The 25,904-nt window shown below is 30.9% G+C and overlaps 2 protein-coding genes across 3 annotated transcripts; both read right to left on the minus strand.

Moving 5' to 3' along the window:
• Positions 1-130: 130 nt before the first annotated feature.
• On the minus strand, positions 131-2,913 carry clec-4 (C-type LECtin). The gene is made up of 4 exons (NM_064287.4): positions 2,648-2,913; positions 2,214-2,355; positions 1,068-1,196; positions 131-1,017 (listed from the first exon to the last, which is right to left on the minus strand). The coding sequence occupies exons 1-4, from the start codon at positions 2,852-2,854 to the stop codon at positions 218-220; spliced, it is 1,278 nt and encodes a 425-aa protein (NP_496688.1). The 5' UTR covers positions 2,855-2,913; the 3' UTR covers positions 131-217.
• A 1,064-nt stretch (positions 2,914-3,977) lies between these two features.
• ceh-100 (Homeobox domain-containing protein) lies at positions 3,978-25,480 on the minus strand (the record flags this gene model as incomplete). Of its 2 annotated transcripts, none has more annotated exons than NM_001027258.5 (18): positions 3,978-4,259; positions 5,254-5,328; positions 6,302-6,832; positions 8,013-8,186; positions 9,039-9,800; positions 10,836-11,009; positions 12,373-12,696; positions 13,690-13,863; positions 14,810-14,971; positions 15,120-15,239; positions 16,051-16,185; positions 16,877-17,050; positions 17,933-18,103; positions 18,251-18,370; positions 19,891-20,130; positions 22,591-22,764; positions 23,899-24,090; positions 25,229-25,480. In NM_001027258.5, 18 exons carry the CDS (start codon positions 25,478-25,480, stop codon positions 4,176-4,178), a joined length of 4,038 nt encoding a protein of 1,345 aa, NP_001022429.1. In that variant the 3' UTR covers positions 3,978-4,175. The 2 variants fall into 2 exon arrangements, with proteins under 2 accessions (NP_001022429.1, NP_001022428.1); NM_001027257.6 differs by having other exon boundaries at positions 3,979-4,259; positions 23,899-24,084.
• Between the last annotated feature and the right edge of the window lie 424 nt (positions 25,481-25,904).

Genomic DNA, 25,904 nt, shown 5'->3' on the forward strand with positions numbered 1-25,904 from the left:
TAGTACCCACTGTAATTTCCAATTATAGGATCGCTAGTTTTGTCTCTCCATGTAGTTTGAAATACACACATACAACTTAGAAACCATCTTCTATTTATGTTATTTGTCTTTTGAACTTTTTTGCTCCGTGTTAACTTCAACAAGTTTTTCATTAATATAAATACATTAGTTTTTATATCCAAATTAACAATATGCTATCTATATATATATCAAAAAATTAATCGCGTTCTCCACTTTCTGTTGTCGAATAGGAAGTAATTCGTCCGCTGAACCCTTGTCTTGTATTTGATTTGTCTGTCTTAAAAGTGACAAGCATCTTGTTCCCGGTGGATATCACTGTGAACGGGTAGAAAGATCCAGCATAGACTCCGATCACAGGATCATTCGTGGAATCTCCATCGTAAACCGTCACAACATCGTTGACCTTTTCAGTGTCAAATGTTGAAAATCTGAGGAGCACATTGTAAGATCCTAGTGTGGATATTTGATAGCTGCAGAAGTCAGAGTTATAGTAGTTATATGGGAAGTGGGGTGATGTGATTTCACTTGGAGCCATAACGCTAGAATTGCAGAACGATTGGACTGCTGGCATTGGTGTCACGGGGACGATGGTTGGGTTTGGAGGACATTGGATTCCGGCAGGTCTCTTGCAGACGACACTATACTCGTTTTTGCATTCTCCACTGTACCACATTCCAAGGGCGATAGGTCTCGAGTCACCATTTGACATTATGACGCAAACTGAATCTCTGACGTTTATTGGATCGAAATTTTCGTACTCCCACAGTGAACCATCCACCCAATTGTATACGTCGTCAGCTGGCCACATGCCTCCGAGTAGGAGATCTTCTTTAGTAGCACGTCCGCCAAATGTCATAATGTACCGGTTTTCATTAGCAGAGTGAATTGAGGCCAAGTTTCCACACTCTTGCTCGCAAATCTTCTGGCCCTTGGTATAAGTTGAGGCGGTATTGTGGAAAGTGTAGCAGAAGCCATTGTAATTGTATGGGCATGGGTCTGAAAAAAAAAACTGAATTTCTTCCACAGATCTGTTGTGATGGGCTCACCTGCATGAGAAGCCGGTAGTTCACAAATGAAAGATCGGCGATCGTTGCAGTCACTGCTCAGCCACATGCCTGCCAAGGCGCCTTGCACAGAGTAGTAAACGCAGTTTCCGAGGGCGATGTGGGGGAATCCTGGAAACTTGTAATTCTACAAAATAGCTCCCGTAATTCCTGGCAGCAAGGCATTCTACAAGTACGCATTTCCACCCCATCTGCCATTACAGGAGGCGCCTTTATGACACCTAGGCCAAATATAATGCCTAGTTGCCAGGCGTGCGCGACAATTTCCGTTTGGCAATTGAATTTTCGCCGAAATTTCCAATTGCCGGAAATTTCCAAAACCGGCACTTGCCGAAATTGTCGATTGCCAAAAGTTTCCAAAACCGGCAATTGCCGAAATTGCCGATTGCCGAAAAAATTAAAAACCGGCAATTGCCGGAATTGCCGATTGCCGAAATTGCCGGAAATTTAAAAAACCGACAATTGCCGGAATTCCCGATTGCCGGAAATTTCCAAAACCAGCAATTTCCGGAATTGTCGATTGCCGGAAATTTTCAAAACCGGCAATTGGCGAAATTCAATATTGCCGGAAATTTCCAAAAACGGCAATTGCCCAAATTGCAGATTGCCAAAATTGCCGATTGCCGGAAATTTAAAAAACCGGCAAGTGCCGAAAATTTCCAAAACCAGAAATTGCCGAAATTGCCGATTGCCGGAAATTTTAAAAACAGACAATTGCCGGAATTGCATATTGCCGAAAATTCCCAAAACCGGCAATTGCCGAAATTGCCGATTGCCGGAAGTTTTCAAAACTGGCAATTGACGAAATTGCCGATTGCCAAAATTGCCGATTGCCGGAAATTTTAAAAACCGGCAAGTGCCGAAAATTTCCAAAACCAGAAATTGCCGAAATTGCCGATTGCCGGAAATTTTAAAAACCGGCAATTGCCGATTGCCGCGCACCTCTGCTAGATACTGTGATCCTATCCACGATGTGAATATGTGCTACAGCTCAAAAAATCAACCCGTGGAGCCCCCAATGCATTAAAATTTCCTATCGCTCATTTGTCTAGTGATGCTTTGAAACATATAAACCACCATGTTAACTGATAACAGAGATCAAATTAACATCTCCCCCCCGCCACTCACCAGCCGCAAAATTGTCATAGACCTCAGCGGATCCAGTAGCATCATCCCATAAGCACTTTGAAACGTCACTATCGAAACAGTAAAGTCCCATCCAGAATAGGTTGGCGTTGTTTCCGGTGAAATCCGCGATGGCTCGGTTGTCCTGGAAGAAATTATGAGGTTCGGGGTATCGGGATCAGAGAGGCCCATTTAATGGCTGGATTTCTTTTTTCTTGGATTTTCAGCGTTTTATAATAGAGATTTACGGCGTCCGGAATCTTTTTGTGTATTTTTTCTTTTTTCTAAATTCATTAATTTTTTGGAATTTCTTGTCTTCTCTTTCTCTCCCCGGTCAGCCTAAGCCTAAGCCTAAGAGTAAGCCTAAAACTAAGTCTAAGCCTAAGATGAAGCCTAAGCCAAAGCCTAAGCCTAAGCCTAATTTTTTTAAAACTAACAATAGAATTCTTCACAGTCACCAGTGTCGCTCCATATCCCTTGCAGGTTTTCTCAGCCGCAGTATGCGTCGAAACATCCACAAATATCCTCAGACATTTCCCATTGATCAATGTGAATCCACTAGTGCAGACTGGTGGATAAGATGCTTCACTGATTGTGAGCAGTAATAGAAGGGAAACGAGAAGTAGGACGGAATAAAATTGCATAATCAAATGACTATAAGGAGAAAACTGCGACTTTGCTATTTAAGCAGCTCTCGGCGTCTGATGTCACCCTTTGCGAATTCGTTATCAGTATTATCAATTGGGTGCATCTTGCCATTTAAAGTTTAGTCAGAATAGGCGGAAATTAAATGTCGAGGCAGTTTTTTGATTTATGATTTTAAAACTATTTAAAAATTCGAATTTCTACCTTTTTCAATTTTTTTAAAATTTTTACCCGAAATTTCGTAATTTCAACTTCAAAACTACGGTACCAGTTCTCCACGAACGCGCCTTTAAAAAGTACTGTATTTTCAAACTTTTGCCGTATTGCGGAATCATGCTGTTGAAATTAATGTGTTAGTATATGAGGCTTCCTGGAAAAAAAAAAATTTTTTTAACGGTTCCTAACCAGTTTTCTGTTGCCTAGACCCGACATTTTGCGTCAAAAATAAGGTACCGGGTCTCGACACGACACATTTTGTCGCATTCAAATGGGCATGCGCCTTTAAAGAGTAATGTAACCTCGAAATTTCGCTGCATCCGAGTTTTTATCGATTTTTAATACAAAAATAATTTTGTCTCGGAAAAATTGATGGAAATTCAATGAAAATGCTGCAGCAACGAAAGTTTGTAACTACAGTACCCCTTAAAGGCGCACACTTTTTGAATTTCAACAAAATTTGTCGCGGCGAGACCTGGTACAGTAGTTTTAGGGCAAAAATTTGATAATATCGCGATTTCAAACAAAGTTTTGAAACAAAATTACTTTAAACTGTTTTTTTTTGTCAAATTTCTGCGAAAAATGGTGCATTTCCCTGCGATTTTCTCAATTTTTCCCTATTTTACTGATTTTTTTTTCGTTTTTTCATAGTTTTTCTCTATTCGAGGATTTTAATAAATTAATTAGGATATTTTCATAGAAAAATATGAAAAATCGGTAAAAATTCGGCAGCAACGAAAGTTTGAAGCTACAGTACTCGTTAAAGGCGCACACTTTTTCGAATTTAACAAAAATCGACCAAAAATCTCTTCTTTAAATTGCTTTGTTAGTCCAATTTCCGCGAAAAATGGTCCATTTTTTGTGTGTTTTTTTCAATTTTTCCCCAATTTCACTGCTAAAACTTTCTCATAACAATCAAGTTTATTACCAACGTCAAATTTTAATAATTCAGAACATAAATGATATCATGGGAGGTGATTGAGAGGTGGTGGCGGTGGGAACAGTGGTGGAATTTCAAAAAATTCAAAACAAAACAAGAAAAGCATGGGAAAAAGTTTGGAAAAAATTGAACAAAAAAAAATTCAAAAAATTTTAGGGGGAAATTTATTCCTTTTTGGGAACCATGTGGATTCTCGGCTTCTGGTCAATTTCGGTGTTGTTGTTGCGGTTGGCGAAGAATGTGGCGATCTGGAAATGAGAAGAATTTTAGTTTTTTTTTTGCCAAAAAATTATATTGGTGTCAGGGTGTCCCATGTCGGTTTCACTGCAACTTTTTCCTCACGAGGGACGAGGAAAAGTGGTTTCTAGGCCATGACCGAGGGGCCGACAAGTTTCAGCGGCCATTTATCTTGCTTTGTTTTCCGCCTGTTTTCTTTCGTTTTTCATCGATTTTTTTCGTTTTTTCTTAATAAAACTGACGAATAAATATTTTTTGCAGATGCTAAAACAATTTCCAAGTAAAAAAATCATGTATTCAGTGGGCAAGCAGCGGTGAAAGTGGTCAATGCAATATGATGGATTACGGGAATACAAAGCCTAAACTTTTTCTTAAACATGATACATATGCTGCTTAAATGCTGAAGCTACCTGATTTTCATATCAAGACCGCTGAAAAAGTTTTGAGGTTCCCAAAATTCAACTTTTTCGGTGAAAAAGTCGAGATTTTCGCACAAAAAGTTGAATTTTGAAAACCTCAAAACTTTTTCAGCGGTCTCGATATGAAAATCAGGTAATTTCAGCATCTAAGCATCATATGTATCATGTTTCAGAAAAAGTTTAGGTTTTGTATTCCCGTAATCCATCATATTACAATGCCCACTTTCGCCGCTGCTTGCCCACTGAATACATAATTTTTTCATCTGGAAATTGTTTTAGCATCTGCAAAAAATATTTATTTATCAGTTTTAATAAGAAAAAACGGGAAAAATCGATGAAAAACGAAAGAAAACAGGCGGAAAACAAAGCAAGATAAATGGCCGCTGAAACTTGTCGGCCCCTTGGCCATGGCCTAGAAACCACTTTTCCTCGTCCCTCGTGAGGAAAAAGTTGCAGTGGGTTTGATCTATGAGAAACGCGGGAATTTAGACGCAACGTGCTGACGTCACATTTTTTGGGCGAAAAATTCCCGCGTTTTTTTGTAGATCAAGCCGATATGGGACAGCCTTGTCACCTTAATAGTTACCTCATGGGCCGTCAGTTTTCCGTCTTTCAGAAGATTGGCGTATGCTTCCTCGAGAATTCTGGTCTTGGAGATGCTCTGGAAATTGTGGGAAATTTTGTATATAGAAAATTGCTCACAAATCAGAAATTTTAGATGAATTTTTTTTTAGAAATCAATTTTTCAAAAGGTAATGGGCGAATATATAACTGTTAAACAAAAAATAATAGAATTTTTATAAATTTTTTAAAATGATTTTTTAATTTTTAATTTTGCAAAAATTAAAAAATGGGTTAATTAAAATAAATTTGAATTCCAGCACAAATTTTTTTTTCAGCAAAATCATAAGAATTAAGGCTAAATTATCGATTTTTTTGACAAAAATTGAAGTTTCTTCGATTTTTTTCACATAAAACGCTTGAAAATTTAAAAAAAACAGAGTTTTACAGCAAATTTTCAAAAAAAAAAAAACGACAAATTTGGCCAAAAAAAAAAACGCGAAAATGTCAAATTTTAGCGGGAATTAAAAAAAAATTGCAAATTTTTATTCCCAGGACATTTTTTAAAAACTTTTTTTTTCAAAATTTAAAAAAAAAATCGTTTTGGTCAGTTTTCCCCATAATTTCAAATATTTTTATTTAAAAAAATACAATTTTTTTTTCAAAAATTCAAATTTTCGCTTGTATTTTTTGGAATAAAAATTTTTGAAATTAACGAGAAAATTGTTTTTTTTTTGAAATTAAAAAAAAAAACCTTTTTTGTCAAAATTTTTTTAAATGAAAACTTGAATTTTTGGCCGTTTTCGCTACAATTTCAAAATATTTTATTACAAAAACACAAAACTTCTCTTGAAAATTCAAAATGTTTACTTTTAAATTGAACTTTGAAAGTTTTGTATTTTATGGAAAATTTTTTTTGAAATTATCGAAAAAATTTCCCAAAAATGTATTTTTTTAAATTTTTAATTAAAAAAGTTTTCATTAAAAAATAGTTTTTTTTCCCTTTTATGCAATTAAAATATTTAAATTTTCCAGTAAAATTCCAAATTTTCAGCTGAAAAACTGCTCCGTACCAGCTTTGGCTGTTTCGGTGGCGGGCGATAGATGGGCGGCCCGGCTGGGCGCTTCCTATCCGGACGGGGCTCAAAATCGTCCAAATTGAACTCAAAGAGCTCATCGGCAACGAATTCCTCATCCGATGTGTCCGGTTCGAGAGTTTCCACCACAGCTTTTGGAGCTTCTTTTGGAGCCTCTTTTGGACCAAAATCAGTTGTTTGAGTTGACTTATGCTTTTGGCTGGGCGAGATGATGATGTGTGAGCCAATTTTAGTGAAAGCAGTTGCCACTGGAGCCGCCGGTGGGTTGGTGGTTGTAGCCCGCAGAAGCTCGTCCAAATCAGCGTCTTCGCCGAAAAAATCGTCGTAATTTTTTGGAGCCGGGCGACGAGCGGATTTTCGAGTTTGAGTTAGAGCAACAGGATTTTCAATGTTAAAATCGAAAAATCCGTCGTCAGAGGTGGTGGTGGCGTCCGATGTGGATGGTTCTGCCGCATTTTCTGCCGCTTTTTGAGCTTTTCGACTGCGATTAATGAAGAAGTTGGTAACCTGAAAGAAAAAATCGATTTTTTTTTGGAAAATTGAGGGGTTTTTGTCAATTTTCAGCAAAAAATCGATTTTTTTATTGGAAAATTGAGGGCTTTTTGTCAATTTTCAGCAAAAAATCGATTTTTTTTGTTGGAAAATTGAGGGGTTTTTGTCAATTTTCAGCAAAAAATCGGATTTTTTTGCCAAATCGGTTTGATCTACGTTGATCTACAAAAAATGCGGGAGAAGAGACGCAGAGTTCTCAACTGATTTCGTATCGTTAAGAACGTGCTGACGTCACGTATTTTTGGGCAAAAAATACCCGCATTTTTTGTAGATCAAAAATTATCAATTTTTCTGTTTTATTAAAGAAAAATCTCTGAAATTTTGGACAATTCGAAAAAGTAAGAAATTGTGCATTATTTCTAATTTTTAGGTAAAAATCGGCTCATTTTTTCGATTTCTGCACTTTGCAGTGAACAAAAGTGCATTTTTAAACGATTTTTTGCCAATTTTTATTAGAAAATTGAATTTTTAGGCTTTTTCACCCCTTGCAAACAATTTTTTTTTTTAAACTAAATTTTAATTTTTTACAATTTTTTCTGCTTTTTTTTAAAGAAAAATGTCTGAAATTTAGGAAAATTGAAAAAAAAGAAAAGAAAAATAAGCAAAAATTGTATTTTCTTCAATTTTTTTCCGAATTTCAGATTTTTTTTTAATTTTTCAAATTGAAAATTCAAATCTCCACGTTTTCTTTTGCAAAATATAATTTGAAAAAAAAAGTAAAATTGAATTTTCGCTCAATTTATTGAAATTTCTGGAAAAAATTAAATATCGATTTTTTTTGGAAAATTGAAAGAAATTGTGCAATATATCTGATTTTTAGGTAAAAATCTAATTTTCTTCAATTTTGAAACGAATTTTAGGTTTTTTTTTTAATTAAAAAATCTAATTTCGAAAATTTTATTGCAAAATATTATTTGAAAACTGGAAAAATAGAATTTTTCGAAAAAAAAAATAGGAAAAAAGCTAAAAATCGAAGAAATTTGCATTATTTCGATTTTTTAGTCAAAAATCGGCTCAATTTTTCGATTTCTGCACACTATTCAAGTGCCTTTTTAAACGGTTTTTGTCAATTTTTATTTTGAAAAATCTGGATTTTTTTTGCGTTTTTTTCCACTTTTCCCGTGGAAAACCGTACCCATTTCGGCAAAAGTTGAGTCTTTTCCACCAAATCTCGACGAGCATCTTCATCGAGCAACGGACATCTCTGATATGCTTCATGAAGCAGCTTCATTTGCTTTGGGAGCTCTGTACCATTTGTTCGATGCTCTTCGACTGAGCTCTCACGTTTCTTGCGGAACCATTCGCGTATCTGGAATGAATATGGAGAATTTTCATTAAAAATTGGCTAATGACTACTGTAGCAGTGATTTGAAATGTGTCGGTTTTGGCTCAAATTTGAATTTTTTAATCAATTTTTTCCGGTTTTCTACGATATTTCAGATGAAAATTTTAAAAAAAACTTGAAATTTGAAATTTGCAAATTTTAAACGCAGATTTTCATTGAAAATCTAACTTTTTATTAGAAAAAATAAGTTTTTTTGGCAAATTTTTCTGTTGAGAATCAAGAAAAAGATATAAAAAAATATTTTAAAAACCCTATATTTCCAATTTTCCAAAAAAAAAAATTGCTTTTTATTTTTTTCAAGTTTTCATGGGAAATTTGCGTTTAAAATTCGTAATTTTTGGCCGTTTTTGCCGATTTCCATGAAAATTCCGAATAATTAATAATTAATTTTTATATTAATATTTTAATTTTTCAGATTCCTCTTCAAAAATTGAGAGCCAACTTCGAATTTTTCAAGAAAAATTATTTTTTCCGGCTTTTTCTGGTGAAAATTTTGAAAAAAACCGAAATTTACGATTTTAAAACGCAGATTTTCAATTTTTTTTTGACGATTTTTTTTTGAAAAATCAAGAAAATAAAGCAAAAAAAAAAAAACAAGAAAAAAAAATTTTTTCGATTTACAAATTTTTAAGGTTTTCAATGGGAAATTTCCGTTTAAAGTCGTCAATTTTTGGCGATTTTTTTGCCGCTTTTCACGAATTTCCACTGCTTTTTGAAAAAAACTTTTTTTTTCCGGAATTTTCCCGATTTCTCATCAGAAATAACCAAAAAATTCATTTGTCAATGCAATTTTTCTCAAATTTTCGGCTCTCAAACCTGTGGCATTCCAATTCGAATCTGCTTCGACAACTGATAATTGGTACGATCATCAACAAATTGAAATTCGGAAAAAACCGCATTCAACAAGCTTTCATATTGTGCAAAAATGTCCTCATCGCTGATAATTTCAGGGGTTTGAGCCGGAGCACTCGACTTGAAAAATGTTGGAAGTTCCTCGATTTCTGGTCGTTTTTCTGAAGTTTTTTCAGATTTCTGCGGGATTTCCTGGATTTCTTGGCGTTTTTCGGATTTTTTCGGGCTTTTCTCAATTTCTTGTGGCTTTTCTGGAGCTTTCTCCGATTTTTTCGGAATTTCCTGGATTTCTTGAGGTTTTTCTGGAGCTTTCTCCGATTTTTTCGGGCTTTCCTCGATTTCCTCGATTTCTTGTGCTTTTTCTGGGATTTTCTCCGATTTCTGCGGGCTTTTCAGCACCTCGTCTATGACCAATCGATTAACCGGCTTTTTCTCCGATATTTGGGCTTTTTCGGCGATTTCAGCGGTTTCTGAGCCATTTTTCTTCAAAATTTGGGCTTTTTCCGCTGTTTCCGAACCATTTTTCTCCGGATAACTTCCAAAATCGCCGAGAATTCTGGGAACCGGTTTACGCAGCGATTTTCGAAGAATTGGAGCCGGCTCTTCGAGGTTAAACTCGTAGAAGCCGTCATTATTCGGGGGTTCGGCTTCTCCATCGACAGAAGACGATTCAGCACGCATTTTGATAGCCGTTTTTCGGTTGCGGTTGATGAAGAAGTTGGTGATCTGGAAAATTTTGGAATTTTAAGGTTTTTTTTTTGTGGAAAATTGAATTTATAAAAATTTTAGCTGGAATTGTTCAATTGACGATTTTTTTTTTAATTTTTTAGTTTTTAGATAATTTTTAAAAAAATTTGGCGCAAAAATCGAAAATAACTATGAAAAAGTCTGGAAATTGTTGGATTTTGAGGTTTTTTTAATCGAAAATCGAATTAGACGATTTTTTAAAAAATTTTTTAGATTTTTAAAATTTTAAAAAATTCCGTTTTTTTGCTGAAATTTTGTGAAAAATTGAATTTTACGGAATTTGAAAATCATTTGAATGAATTTTTTTGAATTCCAGTTTTTTTTTTGAAATTTCGAAGCACATTTTAGAAAAATAATTTTCTCGAGCTTTTTTAATGGTTATTTGCGTTTGAACTTCTGTAAAAAAAAATTTTTTTTTTCATAAAATTTCAGCCAAAATTGGATATTTTTATTAGAAAACGGAATTTTTAAAATTTTAAAAATCTAAAAAATTTTAAAAATTCCGTTTTCTAATAAAAATATGAAATTTTGGTTGAAACTTTATGAAAAAAAAATTTTTTTTTACAGAAGTTCAAACGCAAGTAATTATAAAAAAGCTCGAAAGTTATTCATTTTTCTAAAATTTGCTCTGAAATTTCAAAAAAAAAAGGGGAATTCAAAAAATTCATTCAAACTCCCGCGCGCAAGGATTACTGTAGAAAACGGTAATTTTTTCGATTTTCGGGCGTTTTTTATCGCTTTTTCCAGCACTTTGCATATAGAAATACTAAATTTCGCTTAAAATTCACAGATTTTTCTTCGAAATGCTATTTTTAATACGAGAAATGTTTAAAAACGGCAGAAAACCACATTGCACGCGGGAATTCAAATTGAATTCCAGTTTTTCTCGGTTTTAGAGAAAATTTCAGCTCTTTTTACATTTATATTCGGTTTTTACGGCAAATTTTCGAATTTTCACGGATTTTTCCAATGAAAATTTCAATTTTTTTGTCAATTTCCAGCAATATCCCTTACTGATTTCGGTGGAAGGAAGGTCTTCAGCGCAAGATTATATCTAACATCATCGCCGAGCATTGGACATCTTTCATATGATTCATGGAGCAATTTCATCTGTTTTGGAAGCTCTTTTCCGTCTTTTCGATACTCTTCAACTGAGCTGACACGCTTCTTTTGGAACCAATCGCGGATCTGGAATAAATATTAGGAGATTTTTTTGCGAAAAATTCATAAAAAATTCGAAGCTTTTTTGAGAAAATTGGATCTATTGAGTTTTTGGCGCTGAAATCTCAATAAAAAAGTGCAAAATTTTTTAAATTTCCCGCCACATGTCGCGGTTTTGGATTAAATATGATTTTTTTTCAAGAATAATTTATTATTTTTCCGGTTTTCTAGAATATTTTTTAAATGGAAATTTTCGAAAACTCCGAAATTTACCAATATTTAACGTAGATTTTCTGAAAAAAAAAAGATTTATTTTTTTATAGAAAAGTTTTTATAGAAAATTTGAGTAAAAATTGTAAATTTCTGAAAAATTATAAAATTACAGACTTTTTTTTTTAGAAATTTGATTACTCATATTTTTTCAAGAAAAACATTTTAAAAAATTTTAAATTTCCCGCCACATTACTACGGTAGCAGTCATATGAAATGTGTCGGTTTTGGCTCGAAATTGAATTTTTTCAAGAATAATCGATTTTTTTCTGGTTTTCTACGATATTTCAGATGCAAATTTTTAAAAATTCCGAAATTTACGAATTTTAGACGCGAATTTTCAATGAAAATTGAGTTTTTTGGCGATTTTTTGTGATTTTTTCAAAAAATATTGCTAATTTTATTTTTGGCGTTTTTTTTTCGATTTTTTTTTTTTGAAAATTACAGATAATTAATATTTAATTTTAATGTAATTCGACTGCTTTTTGGAAAAACAATTTTTTTTTTTGAATTTTCTCGATTCATCATAAGAAATTGCCTAAAAATCTATTTTTCAGTACGATTTTTTTCGATTTTTTGCAGTTTTGGCTCGAAATTGAATTTTTTCTAGAAAAATCGCTTTTAGCCGATTTTCTACGCCATTTCAGATAAAATTTTTCTAAAATTCTGAAATTTACGAATTTTAAACGCGGATTTTCAACGAAAAATTTTTTTTAATAGAAAATTACGTTTTTTGACAATTTTTCAGAAAATTATTTTTTATGATGAAATATTGAGATTTTAAGTCAAAATTCAAAAAAAAATGTTAATTCAAATTTTCCGCCACACGACTACGGTCATCTGGTAGCAGTCATCTGAAATGTGACGGTTTTGGCTGGAAATTGAATTTTTCCAAGAAAAATTGATTTTTTCAATTTCCGTCACTGGAAAATTTGAAAAATTCCGAATCTTTTTTTTTTTTTAATTTTAATTTTTTAAATAAAAAAAATTGCCGTTTTAGTGGTTTTTTTGGCGGGAATTTGAAGTTTTAGAGTGTATATTTATTGAGTTTTCAACGCTTTTTCCAGATTTTCCAGACGAAAAAGCTATTTTTGAAGCAATTTTCCAGTTTTTTCGCTACCTCCTCAGCGGGCATTCCAGTTTCACAGGAAATCTCCTGATATCTGCGATCGTCGACAAATTGCGTCTTTTGGAAGATTGTGTACAAAACATTATCCTGATACTTTTGCCTCTCTTCTTCCGTCATAGCTTCCAACATTTCAGTCATTTTTTGAGCTTTTTCAGCTTTTTCAGCAGCTTTTCGAGCTTCTTCTTCATTTTTTTCCTCATTTTTCTCCTCTCCGTCGTCTTCTGGCTCATCATCATCATCATCACTGTCACTCAATCGTTCACCCCGTTTGGCTCCTTTGCTCATTCGCTTTCGAATTGTGAAATAGTTGGAAACCTGAAAATTTATGAAAATTTTATAAAAAATCCTTAAAATTTCAGAGATTTTTTGTGAAATAAAAATTTTTTTGGCAAAAAATATGAAAAATGTATAGAAAATGGGCTATAAGTACTAACTGATCTTTATAAAATTTCTAAGATTTTAAAAATCTTTAAAATCTCAGAGATTTCCGAAAATTTTTTCTGTGTTTTTTTTTTTTTGAAAAAACCGTCAAAAATTGAGTTTTTCATCAAATTCGGCTATGTTTTCAGTAAAATTGATAAAATCGCATTATATTTCTAGAAAAAAAAACTTTTTCACCTAATTTTTGGGAATTTCACTATGAATCATAGAAAAACTGATTTTTATAAAATTTCTAATTTTTTTTTCAATTTTTAGGAATTTTCCGAATAAAAAAAGGTTTTAATGGGTTTTTTTTCAATTTTATAGAATTTTCTGAATTTAGAGTTTTTGAAAAAAAAAAATTTTTATTTTTTTTTTTGAAAAAATCATTAAAACTCTTTTTTTTTTTTGAAAAATTCAGAAAATTCTATAAAATTGAAAAAAATAATTGAAAAATTTAGAAAATTGAAAAAAAAGAAAACCTTTTTTTTACTATAGAAAATTCCTAAAAAATGAAAAATGATTTTTTTTTTCCAGTTTTACGAATTTCTGAACTTTATCAAAAAAAAGGTTTCTAATGGTTTTTTTCAATTTTTAAGAATTTTCATATTTCTTTTGAAGGTTTTTTTTTTTCAATTTTCTTAATTTTTCACAATTTTTAATGATTTTTTTCAATAAAAATATTTTTAAATGATTTTTTCCAGTTAAAATAAATTTTTAAAAAACTTTAATTTTTTTTTTTTCGAAACTTTTCCTAATTTTTTACGATTTTTTTTCAAAAAGAGCTTTTTTTAAAATGATTTTTAATGATTTTTTAATTTTTTGAAAAAAAATCCAATTTTTCAGGCAATGTTTTCACAATTTTGCCCAATTTTCCTAAAAGCTCACAAAATTCGCGGTGAGACCAATCTTGTCGCCGATATATTGAAAATGTCCTTTAGACAGCTTTCGATGTCCCGCAAACGCCTCCTGAAGCTCCTTCATCTGACACGGAAGCTCTTCCCCGTGCTCATCGTGAGCCTTTTGGGCTCGGAGTCGTCGGCGCATGTACCATGATTTGACCTGCAAATTTTCATTTAAAAAACTTCAAATTTCCCGCCAAAAGTTGAAAGCAATTTGGAATTTTCTTGTTACACATTCGTGAAAAAATTTGAAATTCTCTTATTACACATGCGTGAAAAAATTTGAAATTCTCTTATTACGCACAAGAAAATTTCAAATTTATTTTCACGAACGCGTAATAAGAAAATTTCAACTTTTTTACGGGTATGTAATATGAAAATTTCAAATTTTTTCCCAAATGTGTAATAAGAAAATATATAATTTTTTTCACGGATGTGTAATAAAAAAATTTCAATTTTTTTACGAATATGTAATAAGAAAATATCAATTTTTCACGAATGTGTAATAAGAAAATTTCAAATCTTTTTTCACAAATGTGTAATAAGAAAATATCAAATTTTTTTTCACGGATGTGTAATAAGAAAATTTCAATTTTTTTTCACGGATGTGTAATAAGAAAATTTCAAATTTTCACGAATGTGTAATAAGAAAATATCAATTTTTTCACGAATGTGTAATAAGAAAATTTAAATTTTTTTTCACGAATGTGTAATAATAAAATATCAATTTTTTTACGAATATGTAATAAGAAAATATCAATTTTTTCACGGATGTGTAATAAGAAAATTTCAAATTTTCACGAATGTGTAATAAGAAAATTTCAAATCTTTTTTCACGAATGCGTAATAAGAAAATAATAGACATATTTTGTAGAAAATTCCAAATTGCTTTCAATTTTTTTGCGGGAAATTTGAATTTTCCATTTTTTTGCAAAAATCGCGAAAATTTCAAACTTTCAGAAATTTTTTTGCAATTAGAAATTAAAAAAAAATAGTTAAAATTCATTTTTTAGGCCAAAATTCTGGTTTTAATCGATAAAAGTCGCTGTTTTTTCCAAATTTCCAACTTCTTTTGCTCCAAAATTCCTAAAAAAAAAAACTATTACCGTAGTCGGATTGACTCCAGCAATCTCAGCGAGCTCATTATATTTGGCTCCGTCGACGAATTGATGTTTCTGGAAGTATGGCTCCAAATGAATACCATATGGTTCCGGGTCCTTTCGCTTCACACCAGACTTTCTACGCGCTTTTGAAAACCATTTTGAGAGCTGAAAATTGGAAGAAAAAATTAATTTTTTAATTTTTCAAAAATTAAATTTTCTGAAATTTTGGGGACAATTTTCGGTTTTTTCTGAAAAAAAAACCGAAAAAAAATCTGAAATCTTTATAAATTTTATTTTTTTCTCTAAAACCTACAAAAACAGTTGGTCGATTGATTTTCTTGGCCATATCGATCAAATCCTGTCCCTCACACCACGCATTTTTTTGGAAAAATTCCTCGAGAATTCGCTCCTCTTCCAGTTTTGTCAGAACTCGCTGCAAGATGATGAAAATTTGGGAAATTACAGGTGTATAGGCATAGATGCCTGCCTGCCTGCCTTCAAGGCGTAGTAGGCAGGCATTATGTCCGAAAGCTTAAAGCTACAGTAATCCTACACAGTACCATATTGATTCAGGAACCTTTTTGAAATATTCTTTCTTAAAATTCAAAATTTAAAATTCTAAAATAATTTTTTTTTTGTAAAAATTAGCCAGTTTTAGCCGAAAATGCTTTATTTTTTCACAAAATTCGGATTTTTTCTCAAAAATTAAATTTTGACGGTATTTCCATATTTTTCTGTGAAAATTAGCCAATTTTAGACGACAAATGCTTCATTTTTCATAAAATTCGTGCATTTTTTTCATTAAAAAAAAATCAAATTTTGGGGCTAAATTTTCAAGTTTTTTTTGTGAAAAATAATAAAAAAATTTTTAGTAATTTTTCGTAAAATCCATATTTTTGCTTGAAAATTAGCCAATTTCAGCCGAAAATTCACCTTTTTTCCATAAATTTTGTGTTTTTTATCCTAAAATTAATTTGTCAAAAAAATTTTTTTTTTGTAAATATCAGCCCATTTCAGCCGAAAATGCTTTATTTTTTATCATTTTTTTTCTCAAAAATCAGAATTTTGGATACTTTCGAGTTAAAAAAAAATACCATCTAAATATTAATTTTTTTTTCAGAAAAATAGTAATTTTCGTAATTTTTAATTAAAAATCTATAAATTTTCCTTAAAATTAGCAAATTTTAGGCTAAAATTCATCATTTTTCACGAATTTTTCACACATTTTCAGCTAAAAAATGTACTTTTTTCTTTGGACTTCCTCCATCTGCACCTTCTCCATCATCTTCTTCATTCAAATCGTCCATTTGAATTGTCGTATCATTCTCAGTTTCCTGTCTTGAAGCAATTTTGTCACGATGCATGAAATATGAAGAAATCTGAAATGAAAAGGGGTTGAAAAATGGGATTTTCACAGAGGAAAATCTGTAAATTGGGATTTTTAGAGTAAAAATTCTGAAAAATCAAGATTTTTAGCGTAAAAAAATTCCAAAAATTGGTATTTTTAACGAAAAAGTGGTAAAAAATCGAGTTTTTCAGCAAAAAGGGGGATTTTTAGCACAAAAAACCGGAAAATTGGGGGTTTTTTTTTGGGAAAAAAAAGGGATAAAATGCGATTTTTAGCGTAAAAAATGTCTGAAAATCCGAATTTTTAGCCTAGAAAATGCTTTAAAAAAATTGGAATTATTTGCGAAACAGTTCTGAAAAATCAGGATTTCCATCGAGAAAAAGTCAGAAAATTGGTATTTTAATTTTGGAAAAACGGTAAAAAAATCAGGTTTTCCAGCAAAAAATGCTTAAAAATGGGAATTTTTTCGGGGAAAAATCCATATTGCCAGCTTTTTTTTTTTTAATTTGGATTTTCAGCGTAAAAAATATCTGAAAATTGGGATTTTTAGAGAAAAATAAGGGTTAAAAATCCGATTTTTAACGTAAAAAATGTCTGAAAAATCAGAATTTTCTGCGAAAAAAAAGGTGAAAACTGGGCGTTTTTTTAGCCGATTTTTCGTAATTTTTCACATTTTTCATTTTTTCTGGCGATTTTCAGCGATTTCTCAGCACCCAACTAACATAATTCGACGTCAATTTCGTTGCTTTCATCAATTTTCGTCGATCCTTATCACTAATAATTCGACATTTGTTGTAAGCCTCATCGAGCAGCTTCATCTGACACGGAAGCTCATATCCATGATGTTCGTGCGCATATACTGCAGCGTCCCGACGTTTTTTGAACCACATTTGGACCTGGAAATTGAGAGAAATAATTTAGATTTTTTTTTTTTTGGATTTTTAAAGCGATTGTTTTCAGCCGAAATTTCATATTTTTAATTTTTTTCTGATTAAAAAAATAGTTTTTTTTAAATTTTTTAGCTGTATTTTTACGATTTTTGATTATGTTTTTTTTCCATATTTTTTAAAATTAAAATTTTTTTTAATTTTTCAGGTTTTTTTTTCCAAAAATTCGGGTTTTCAAGAAATTCAAATTTGACCGAGTTTTGTATAATTTTCAAAAAAAAAAGTTTTTTAAATTCAATTTCAAGGGGATTTTTAAACATTTTTGCACCTAATTTCAGCCAAATTCTCATATTTATATGCTTTTTTCAGGAATTTGTATATTTTTGAAAAAAAGTTTTTCAGATAATTAATTTTTTTTTGGTTAACTTTTTCAAAAGAGCTTACAATTTTTTTGCAAATTTCCACTATTTTTCGATTTTTTCCGTAAAAATGAAAAAAAAATTGATTTTCAATTTTTTCCGATAATTTTTGAGCTAAATTTCTCCGAAAAACTCGAAATGGTTTGAAAATTTGGTTTTAAAAAAATTCGCATAATTCGCTGATTTTTTCATAATTTCCAGGATTTTTTTTTTTTATTTTTATGTTTTTTTTTCTGATTTTTTGGAGATTTTTACGGTTTTTTGACCAATTTAAGCCAAATTTTCACTATTTTTTCCATTTTTTGGCTGTTTTTTTTTTTTAATTTTTAAATTTTCCTTTTATTTCCAGAGATGCTTTTCTCATATTTTTGTGCTTTTCAAATTTTCAGAATTTTGTTGATCAATTTTTCAAGATTTTCAGCCAAAAAATGTCAATTTTTCGGCCAAAAATTGCCGAAAAAATTGCTCTCACCGCCAGCGGCTTCATATTCGTCCTTTCGGCGATTTTTTCTTTGATTTTCTGATTCACAAATTGATGTTTCTCGAAAATATTCTCCAAAAGTTCATTTTTTCCATCCTGTTGTGGAGGAACTTCTCGTTCAATTCCCAGACGTTTGCGCTTCTTCCAAAACCATTTTAAGACCTGAAAAATGGGGAAAAATTGGGGGGTTTTTTGGGGGAAATTTTGCCAATTTTTCATCAAATTAGAGGAAAAATCGAACTTTTCCTCTGCAAAATTCGCAGATTTTCAGTCAAAAAATCCAATTTTTCAGCGGGAAAATTAACATACAAAAGGTCTTGGACGATTCAATTTCTTCGCGAATTCGGTAAGCTCTTCTCCAGTGGTGAACGGATTTTTGGCGAATTGCTCGTCGAGCAGCTTGTCCTCTTCCTCTTTCAGCTCGGCTCTCTGCAAAAATCAGGGAATTTTTTGGAATTTTTTAGCAGTTTTTTGTCAATTTTCTCATATTTTTCACTGAATTTTAGCATTTTGCAAGATAAAAATATCAGATTTTCAGATGTTTCTTCAATTTTTCAACAAAAAAAATGTTAAAATCGGAAATTTAATTTAATTTCGATGAATTTCCGCTCTTTTTCGAGAATTTTTCGCTTATTTTTGAGCAAATTTGGTGGGTTTTCAGCAAAATTTTCATAATATTTTTATATAAATCATATTAATTTCACAATTTTGCCAGTTTTTCTCATATTTTTCACTGAATTTTTGCGGTTTTTATGATAAAAAATATCAAATTTCAGCTTTTACTCCGATTTCTCAATAAAAATGCGTTTTTTGTAAATTTCCAGTCAATTAAATAGAATTTTCATGATATTTTAGATTTTTTCTAAATTTTTTAGATTTTTTTCATTTTATAAAATCAATTTTTACCAAATTTATAAATTTCCGCTCATTTTTAAGCTAATTTGGAGGGTTTTCAGCAAAAATTTCGCATAAAATTCGAAAATCTGCTAGATTTTTACAAAATTCAGCCATTTTTTGCGATTTTTTGTCAATTTTCTCATAGTTTTCACTAAATTTTAGCAGTTTTTAAGGTAAAAAATATCGAATTTCGGTTGAATTTTTCAAAAAATGGGGGTTTTTTTCTAATTTTTGAGCCAATTTTCGGCTTTTTGCATATTTTTCAGCAAATTTGGTGGGTTTTTTGTATTTTTCACAAAATTTTTGCTTTTTTCTCCGATTTTTCACTTAAAAAAAAAAAGTATTTTATCATCTTTTCAGCAGATTTCCGGTAATTGAGCAATTTTCCGCAAATTTTGGAATTTTTTTTGGAATTTTCAGTCAATTTGCACACAGTTTCTGAAGCCATTTTTCTCAATTTATAACTTTTTTGGAATTTCTTTTGAAAATTAATTTTTTTCCCCCCAAAACGAGATTTTTTCGCTCATTTTTTTATCCAAATTTGGTGGGTTTTGGGCGAAATTTTCATAATATTTTGGAAAAAAAAACTTTTTTCAACTAACAATAAATTTCATAAATCTGCTAGATTTTTACAGAATTCACTCATTTTTTACGATTTTTTTCTTTTTTTTTTTTGTAATTTTCAATTTTCCCGGAATTTTTTCAAAAAAATTCAAAAAAATTCTTAATTTTTCCTTCAAATTTTCACATTTTTCCTAATTTTTTTGATAATTTTTTAAATTTAAAAAATTAAATTTTAACACATTTTTAGAGCTTTTTTGAAATTTTTCAGCAAATTCTGTAGGTTTTCATGCATTTTTCTGTGAAATTTGCAATATTTTTCTCATTTTCACAATTTTTGCACTGAAAGTTTTAATGCTGGTATTATTGCTCCGCGAGTTTTGAACGGAAAATTTTCGGATTTTTTTTTTGAAAAATTTGATTTTTCCTGTAATTCCCGATGATTTTCTTATTTTTTTTTTCAATTTTTTCACAATTTAAAATTGCCGGACCCTCTTTCTCTCCGCCTGATTGTACACTTCTTGATCCCAATCTGGAATTTCTTCAACAACTTCAACATAATCTCCAACATAATTCCCATCTTCATCATAATGCGGTGTTCCAATTCCATTATTTTCAAATTCTTCTTCTTCTTCGTAGACACGACGACGACGCACGTAATGACCAGCTTCGTACGGTATTCCAGCTTCTTTTTGCTCTTTTTTGTAGCGTTTGATGAAGTAGTTGGATATCTGGAAGGTTTTAAAATGTTTTTTTGAGACTTTTGGGGGAAAATGGATTTTAAAGCTTTTAAAGCTCAAAAAATTCTGAAAATTGTTCGAAAGCCCCTATAAATTCGGAAAACGTTAAAAATATTTTTTTTTGAAACGCAGATTTTTCTAATGAAAATTGATTTTTTTTTGTAGAAAAAGCAAAAATTTGTGCATTAAAAATCGATTTTGTCAAGTTTTTTTGATGTAAAACGCAGATTTTTCTAGTAAAAAAAACGACTTTTTCAATATAAACTTTTTTCCGGTAAAAAACAGTATTTTTTTCAGTAAAAACTGGTTTTTTTTCCAGCGAAAACTGATTTTTTCCATAAAAACGAGATTTTTTTTTTAGTAAAAAAACAGATTATTCTAGTTAAAAACATTTTTCCGAAAAAAAACTCATTATTTCTATTAAAGACAGATTTTCTCCAGAACATACAATTTTCAGCTGAAAATTCTCAAAAAATTGTCCAAATGTTCAAAAAATTAATATTTTCGCTCTGAAAATGCTGGAAAATGTTCGAAATTTTCTATAAATTTGGAAAACGCTTAAAATGTTTAAAATATAATTTTTCTACCAAAAAAGCCACAAAAAATCTAATTTTCACTCGATTAAAACCAATTTTCTCCTGAAAATCTCAAAAAATTGTCTAAATAGTACACAAATTGACATTTTGCCAAAAAAAATATTGAAAATTTTCGAATATTAAAATTACTTTAAATTAATTAAAAAGATTATAAAAATTTAATTTCTATACCAAAAAAAGCCATGGAAAATCGAATTTTCACTCAATTAAAGGTGGATGTAGTCGAATTGTTTAAAAAATTGCTTTACTAGACTCAAAATTGTCTGAAAACACCGAATTTCATAATGAAAATTGTTGAAAACTTCTCAAACAAAAGTTATGACGGCTCGAAAAATGGCCTAAAATTAGTTAAAATTTGAAATTTGACTTGTCAGCGCTGTCAGTTGGAAACTAAATTTTTTGAAATCACCGTCAAATATTTTGAGTATTTTGAGTAATGTTATTATCTTGCGTTTTCAACTCGATTTAGGTATTTTAAAGTAGATTACGACGGCGGGATTTGGTTTTTTTTTTTTTTTTTAATTAAAAATCTCGCCGTCCATCGACTTTAAAATACCTAAATCGAGTTAAAAACGCAAGAAAAAAAACTGTATACTCAAAATTTGACGGTGATTTCAAAAAAATTAGTTTCCAGCTGACAGCGCTGACAAGTCAAATTTCAAATTTTAACTAATTTTAGGCCATTTTTCGAGCCGTCATAACTTTTTTTTGAGAAGTTTTCAACAATTTTCATTATGAAATTCGGTGTTATCAGACAATTTTGAGTCTAATAAAGCAATTTTTAAAAATTCGACTACACCACCTTTAATTGAGTGAAAATTCGATTTTCCATGGCTTTTTTTTGGTGTAAAAATTGCATTTTTATACTTTTTTGAAACGAATTTAAAGGTTTATAGAGCATTTGGTACAATTTTCAAATTTTTTTTTGGGGAAATATTCATTTTGTAATATTTTGGCTTATTTTTTGAGTTTTTTCGGGGGGAAATTGAGTTTTAAACGAGTGAAAATTAGATTTTCTGTGGCTTTTTTAGTATAAAAATTATATTTTAAACATTTTTAGCGTTTTCCAAGTTTATAGAAAATTTCGAACAGTTTTCAGCATTTTCAGAGCGAAAATATTACCGGTACAGAGAGTGTAGATAGTTAGAGAGTGACAGACATCCGGGACCCAATGGGGTGGGGCGCGCGGAAGAGACGATTTGTGTCGATTTACGAAGTTCTCCTCGTTGTCATCATTTCGTAAATCGACAAAAAACCGTCTCTTCCGCGCGCCCCGCCCCATTGGGTCCCGGATGTCTGTCACTCTCTAACTATCTACACTCTCTGTACTGGTAATATCAATTTTTTGAACATTTGGGCAATTTTTTGAGAAAAAAATCTCGTTTTTAATGGAAAAAATCAGTTTTAGCTGAAAAAAAAACAGTTTTTACTGAAAAAACACTGTTTTTACCGGAAAAAAGTTTATATTGAAAAAATCTTCTTTTTTTACTAGAAAAATCTGTTTTCAACTGAAAAATCTGCGTTTTACATCAAAAAAAACTTGACAAAATCGATTTTTAATGCACAACTTTGCTTTTTTCTACAAAAAAAAAATCAATTTCCATTAGAAAAATCTGCGTTTCTCACTTCTAAAAATCAGTTTTTACTGGAAAATTCAGTTTTTTAATGCAAAAAAGTAGAAAAAACGGATTTTTTTAATTGAAAAAAAAGGTTGTTACCAGAAAACTACGTTTTTTTTTACTGAAAAGCCGGTTTTTTCCTGAAAAAATCGATTTTTTACTAAAAGATTCAGTTTTTCACTGAAAAAATCAATTTTCTATCCATTTGTATAGTTAATTCCAATAAAAATTTGTACCAAATTAGCCGACAACTTGGTAACATCCAAAAGTCGATTCTTTGTATCAGTATCCAAAATTGGATTTCTTTCGTAAGCTTCATTGAGAATTCTCATTTGTTCTGGAAGTTCGACACTGTTCTTTTGATGAGCTTCAAGTGCATGTCGGCGACGTCTGTTGAACCAATCTTTCACCTGAAAATTAGAAAAAAATTAGAAATTTTGGGTGAAAATCTGGAAATTCGGCGGCGTTTTTTGGAGTGAAAATCTCGAAATTTCATAGAAAATCGTAATTTTTTTTTGTGAATTTTTCAGATTTTTTAGGGCTTTTTAATGAGAAAAATGTGAAAATTGAACATTTTTCGTGGAAAAAATTGGAAATTTTGGGTGAAAATCTGGAAATTCTACATTTTTTGGATTAAAAAACTCGAAATTTCAGTGAAATTCAACATTTTCTGTGAATTTTTCAGATTTTTAGGGCTTATCGATGAGAAAAACATGAAAAAATGTGAAAATTGAACATTTTTCGTGAAAAAATAGAAATTTTGGGTGAAAATCTGGAAATTTTACGTTTTTTGGACTAAAAATCGTGAAATGTCAGTAAAATTCAACATTTTCTGTGAATTTTTCAGGGCTTATCGATGAGAAAAACATGAAAAAATGTAAAAATTGAACGTTTCTCGTGAAAAAATTTGGAAATTTTGGGTGAAAATCTGGAAATTCTACGTTTTTTGGATTAAAAATCTCGAAATTTCAGTGAAATTCAACATTTTCTGTGAATTTTTCAGATTTTTAGGGTTTTTCGATGAGAAAAACCCTTTAGAAGGGCATTTTGGCGCTGAAAAATGAGAAAATTGAACGTTTTCAGTGGAAAAAGTTGGAAATTCTACATTTTTTGGACTAAAAATCTCGAAATTTCATAGAAAATCGTGATTTTCTGTAAATTTTTCAGGTTTTTTAGGGATTTTTAATGAGAAAAAATGTGAAAATTGAACATTTTTCGTGAAAAATAGAAATTTTAGGTGAAAATCTGGAAATTTTACGTTTTTGGACTAAAAAACTCGAAATTTCATACAAAATCGTGATTTTTTGTGAATTTTTCATATTTTTTGAGGGCTTTTCGATGAGAAAATAACTATTTAGAAAGCCGTTTTGGCGCTGAAAAATGAGAAAATTGAACGTTTTCAGTGAAAAAAGTTGGAAATTTTGTAGGAAAAAACTCGGTTTTTCTCAGAATTTTATCAAAAATTTGCCGGTTGTTTCTTCAAAAAATCGGGGTTTTCTTCATTTTTATCGGATTTTCTCCAAATTTTCCAATTTCCAGCACACCTGCGTGGTGGTCAAATCGAGTTCCTTGGCCAATTCCTTTTTCGTTTCCTCATTAATAAATTGACAATTGATGAAAACGTCGTCAAGCACACGAGTAATATATTCTGGCCATGGTGGATGTGATCCAATTGGAATTCCAGCACGAGCTCCTTTTTTCTTTGCCGGGGACGGGGTCCAATCAGCGTCCTGGAACTTTTTGGAGGGTTAGAAGTGATTTTTGTGGTGGAAAATTTGGCTTAGAATCGATAATTTTGGGTTAAAATGTGGAAAACGGACCGAAACCGAGTTTTCCGACTAAATTTCAAGATTTTTTAATTTTTTTGCTCTTTTTTCTGACATTTTCTGTCAAATTTCAGGCATTTTGTTTTTTTTTGCTGCAAAAATGTTAATTTATCGATTTTTAAGCTAATTTTATAATTTTTTTAAAAGAAAATCTGGGAAAATTGGCTTAAACGGACTGAAATGACTTATAAAATACTTTTTTTTCTAATTTTTTAAGTTTTTTTTCTTGAAAATTTTGCAAAAAAAGGAGGTTTTTTATCGAATTTTCCGACTAAATTTCAAGAATTTTCAATTTTTTAACTCTTTTTTCTGACATTTTCTGTCAAATTTCAGGTATTTTGGTTATTTTTTTGCTGTAAAAATGTTAATTTATCGATTTTTAGGCCAATTTTATGATTTTTCAAATTAAATTTTGAAGAAAAATCCAGAAAAACCAGGGAATTTATCAATCAGCGTCCTGGAACTTTTTGAAGGGTTAGAAGTGATTTTTTTTTGATGGAAAATTTGGGAAAATTGGCTTAAAATTGATAATTTTGTGTTAAAAAGTGGAAAACGGACCGAAATTACCTATAAAATACCTTTTTTTAAAAGCATTTTTCAATGTTTTTCTCTGATTTTGCCAAATTTCAGGCATTTTTTTTTTCGCAAAAATGTTAATTTATCGATTTGTAGGCCAATTTTTTGATTTTTCGCGATTTTTCAAATTAAATTTTCATGAAAAATCCAGAAAAAACGCACTATTTGAATTTTTTTCGTTGGAGAATTTTTTAAACTAAAAATATGTGAAATTGAAGAAAATCGTGGTCTAAAAATCTTTGTTTTTTCAGATAAAATTTGAAAAAAATCGACGAAAAATTGATTTTTGTCGTTTATAACTCAAAAAAATCAATTTTCGAGCGAGAAAATTCAGAATTTAAATATTTTTAAAATATATTTATTGCGTGGAATTCCACAAATTCCACAAAATCCCCAAAATCTGCCAATTTTTGGGCCAAATTTTCCGATTTTTTCAGTATTTCCATTTTTCCAAGTTCCCCAAATCCCCCACTTGTAGCTGCTGCTCGACGACGTCCTGCTGCGGCTCCAGTTCTCTCGGAAAAAACGGATCATTTCGTGCAAGATGATCGCGTAGAAATTCTCGTTCATCGTCGAGCTGCTGGTGTTGCTCATGCATTCGATGATGCATCGGTCCAGAAGTGACGGCCGAGGACACGAATTGCGGTGGTTGTGGAAGCTGTTTTCTCACATATTTTCGTTTTTGTGGGGGTGGTCCCGAAGTGCTGGGACGATTGTGAAACATCTGAAATTTGTGGAAAATTCAAGAAAATTCAGGAAATTTGAGTTTCAAATTCGAAAAAACCGCGAAAAATCGTTTTGAATATAATTTATTTCGCAATTTTTCACACAGAATTCCACAAAAACTCAAAAAAATCCAAAAATCTACGTAAAAATAATCGATAAACCGTTCAAATGGAATACGCAAAATTTCCTCTCACTCTCTCCGTCTCCGCGGTCTCTGTACTATATCATTTGCCGTCTCTCTGCGTCTCTGTGAACAGGGAACGCGAAGACCAATGAAAATTGGAAATTGTAATCGTTTTCTCGCAGAAAAATTGTTTAAATTAGTGAAAAAATCGAATTTAATTTATTTTTCAACATTTTTAATCTGAAAAAATGACTAAAAATCGATAAATTTGAACGAAAACTGATAAATAATTCCCAAA

Source organism: Caenorhabditis elegans, chromosome II (genome assembly GCF_000002985.6).
Source record: "Caenorhabditis elegans chromosome II".
In the NCBI taxonomy this organism is placed as follows: Eukaryota; Metazoa; Nematoda; class Chromadorea; order Rhabditida; family Rhabditidae; genus Caenorhabditis; species Caenorhabditis elegans.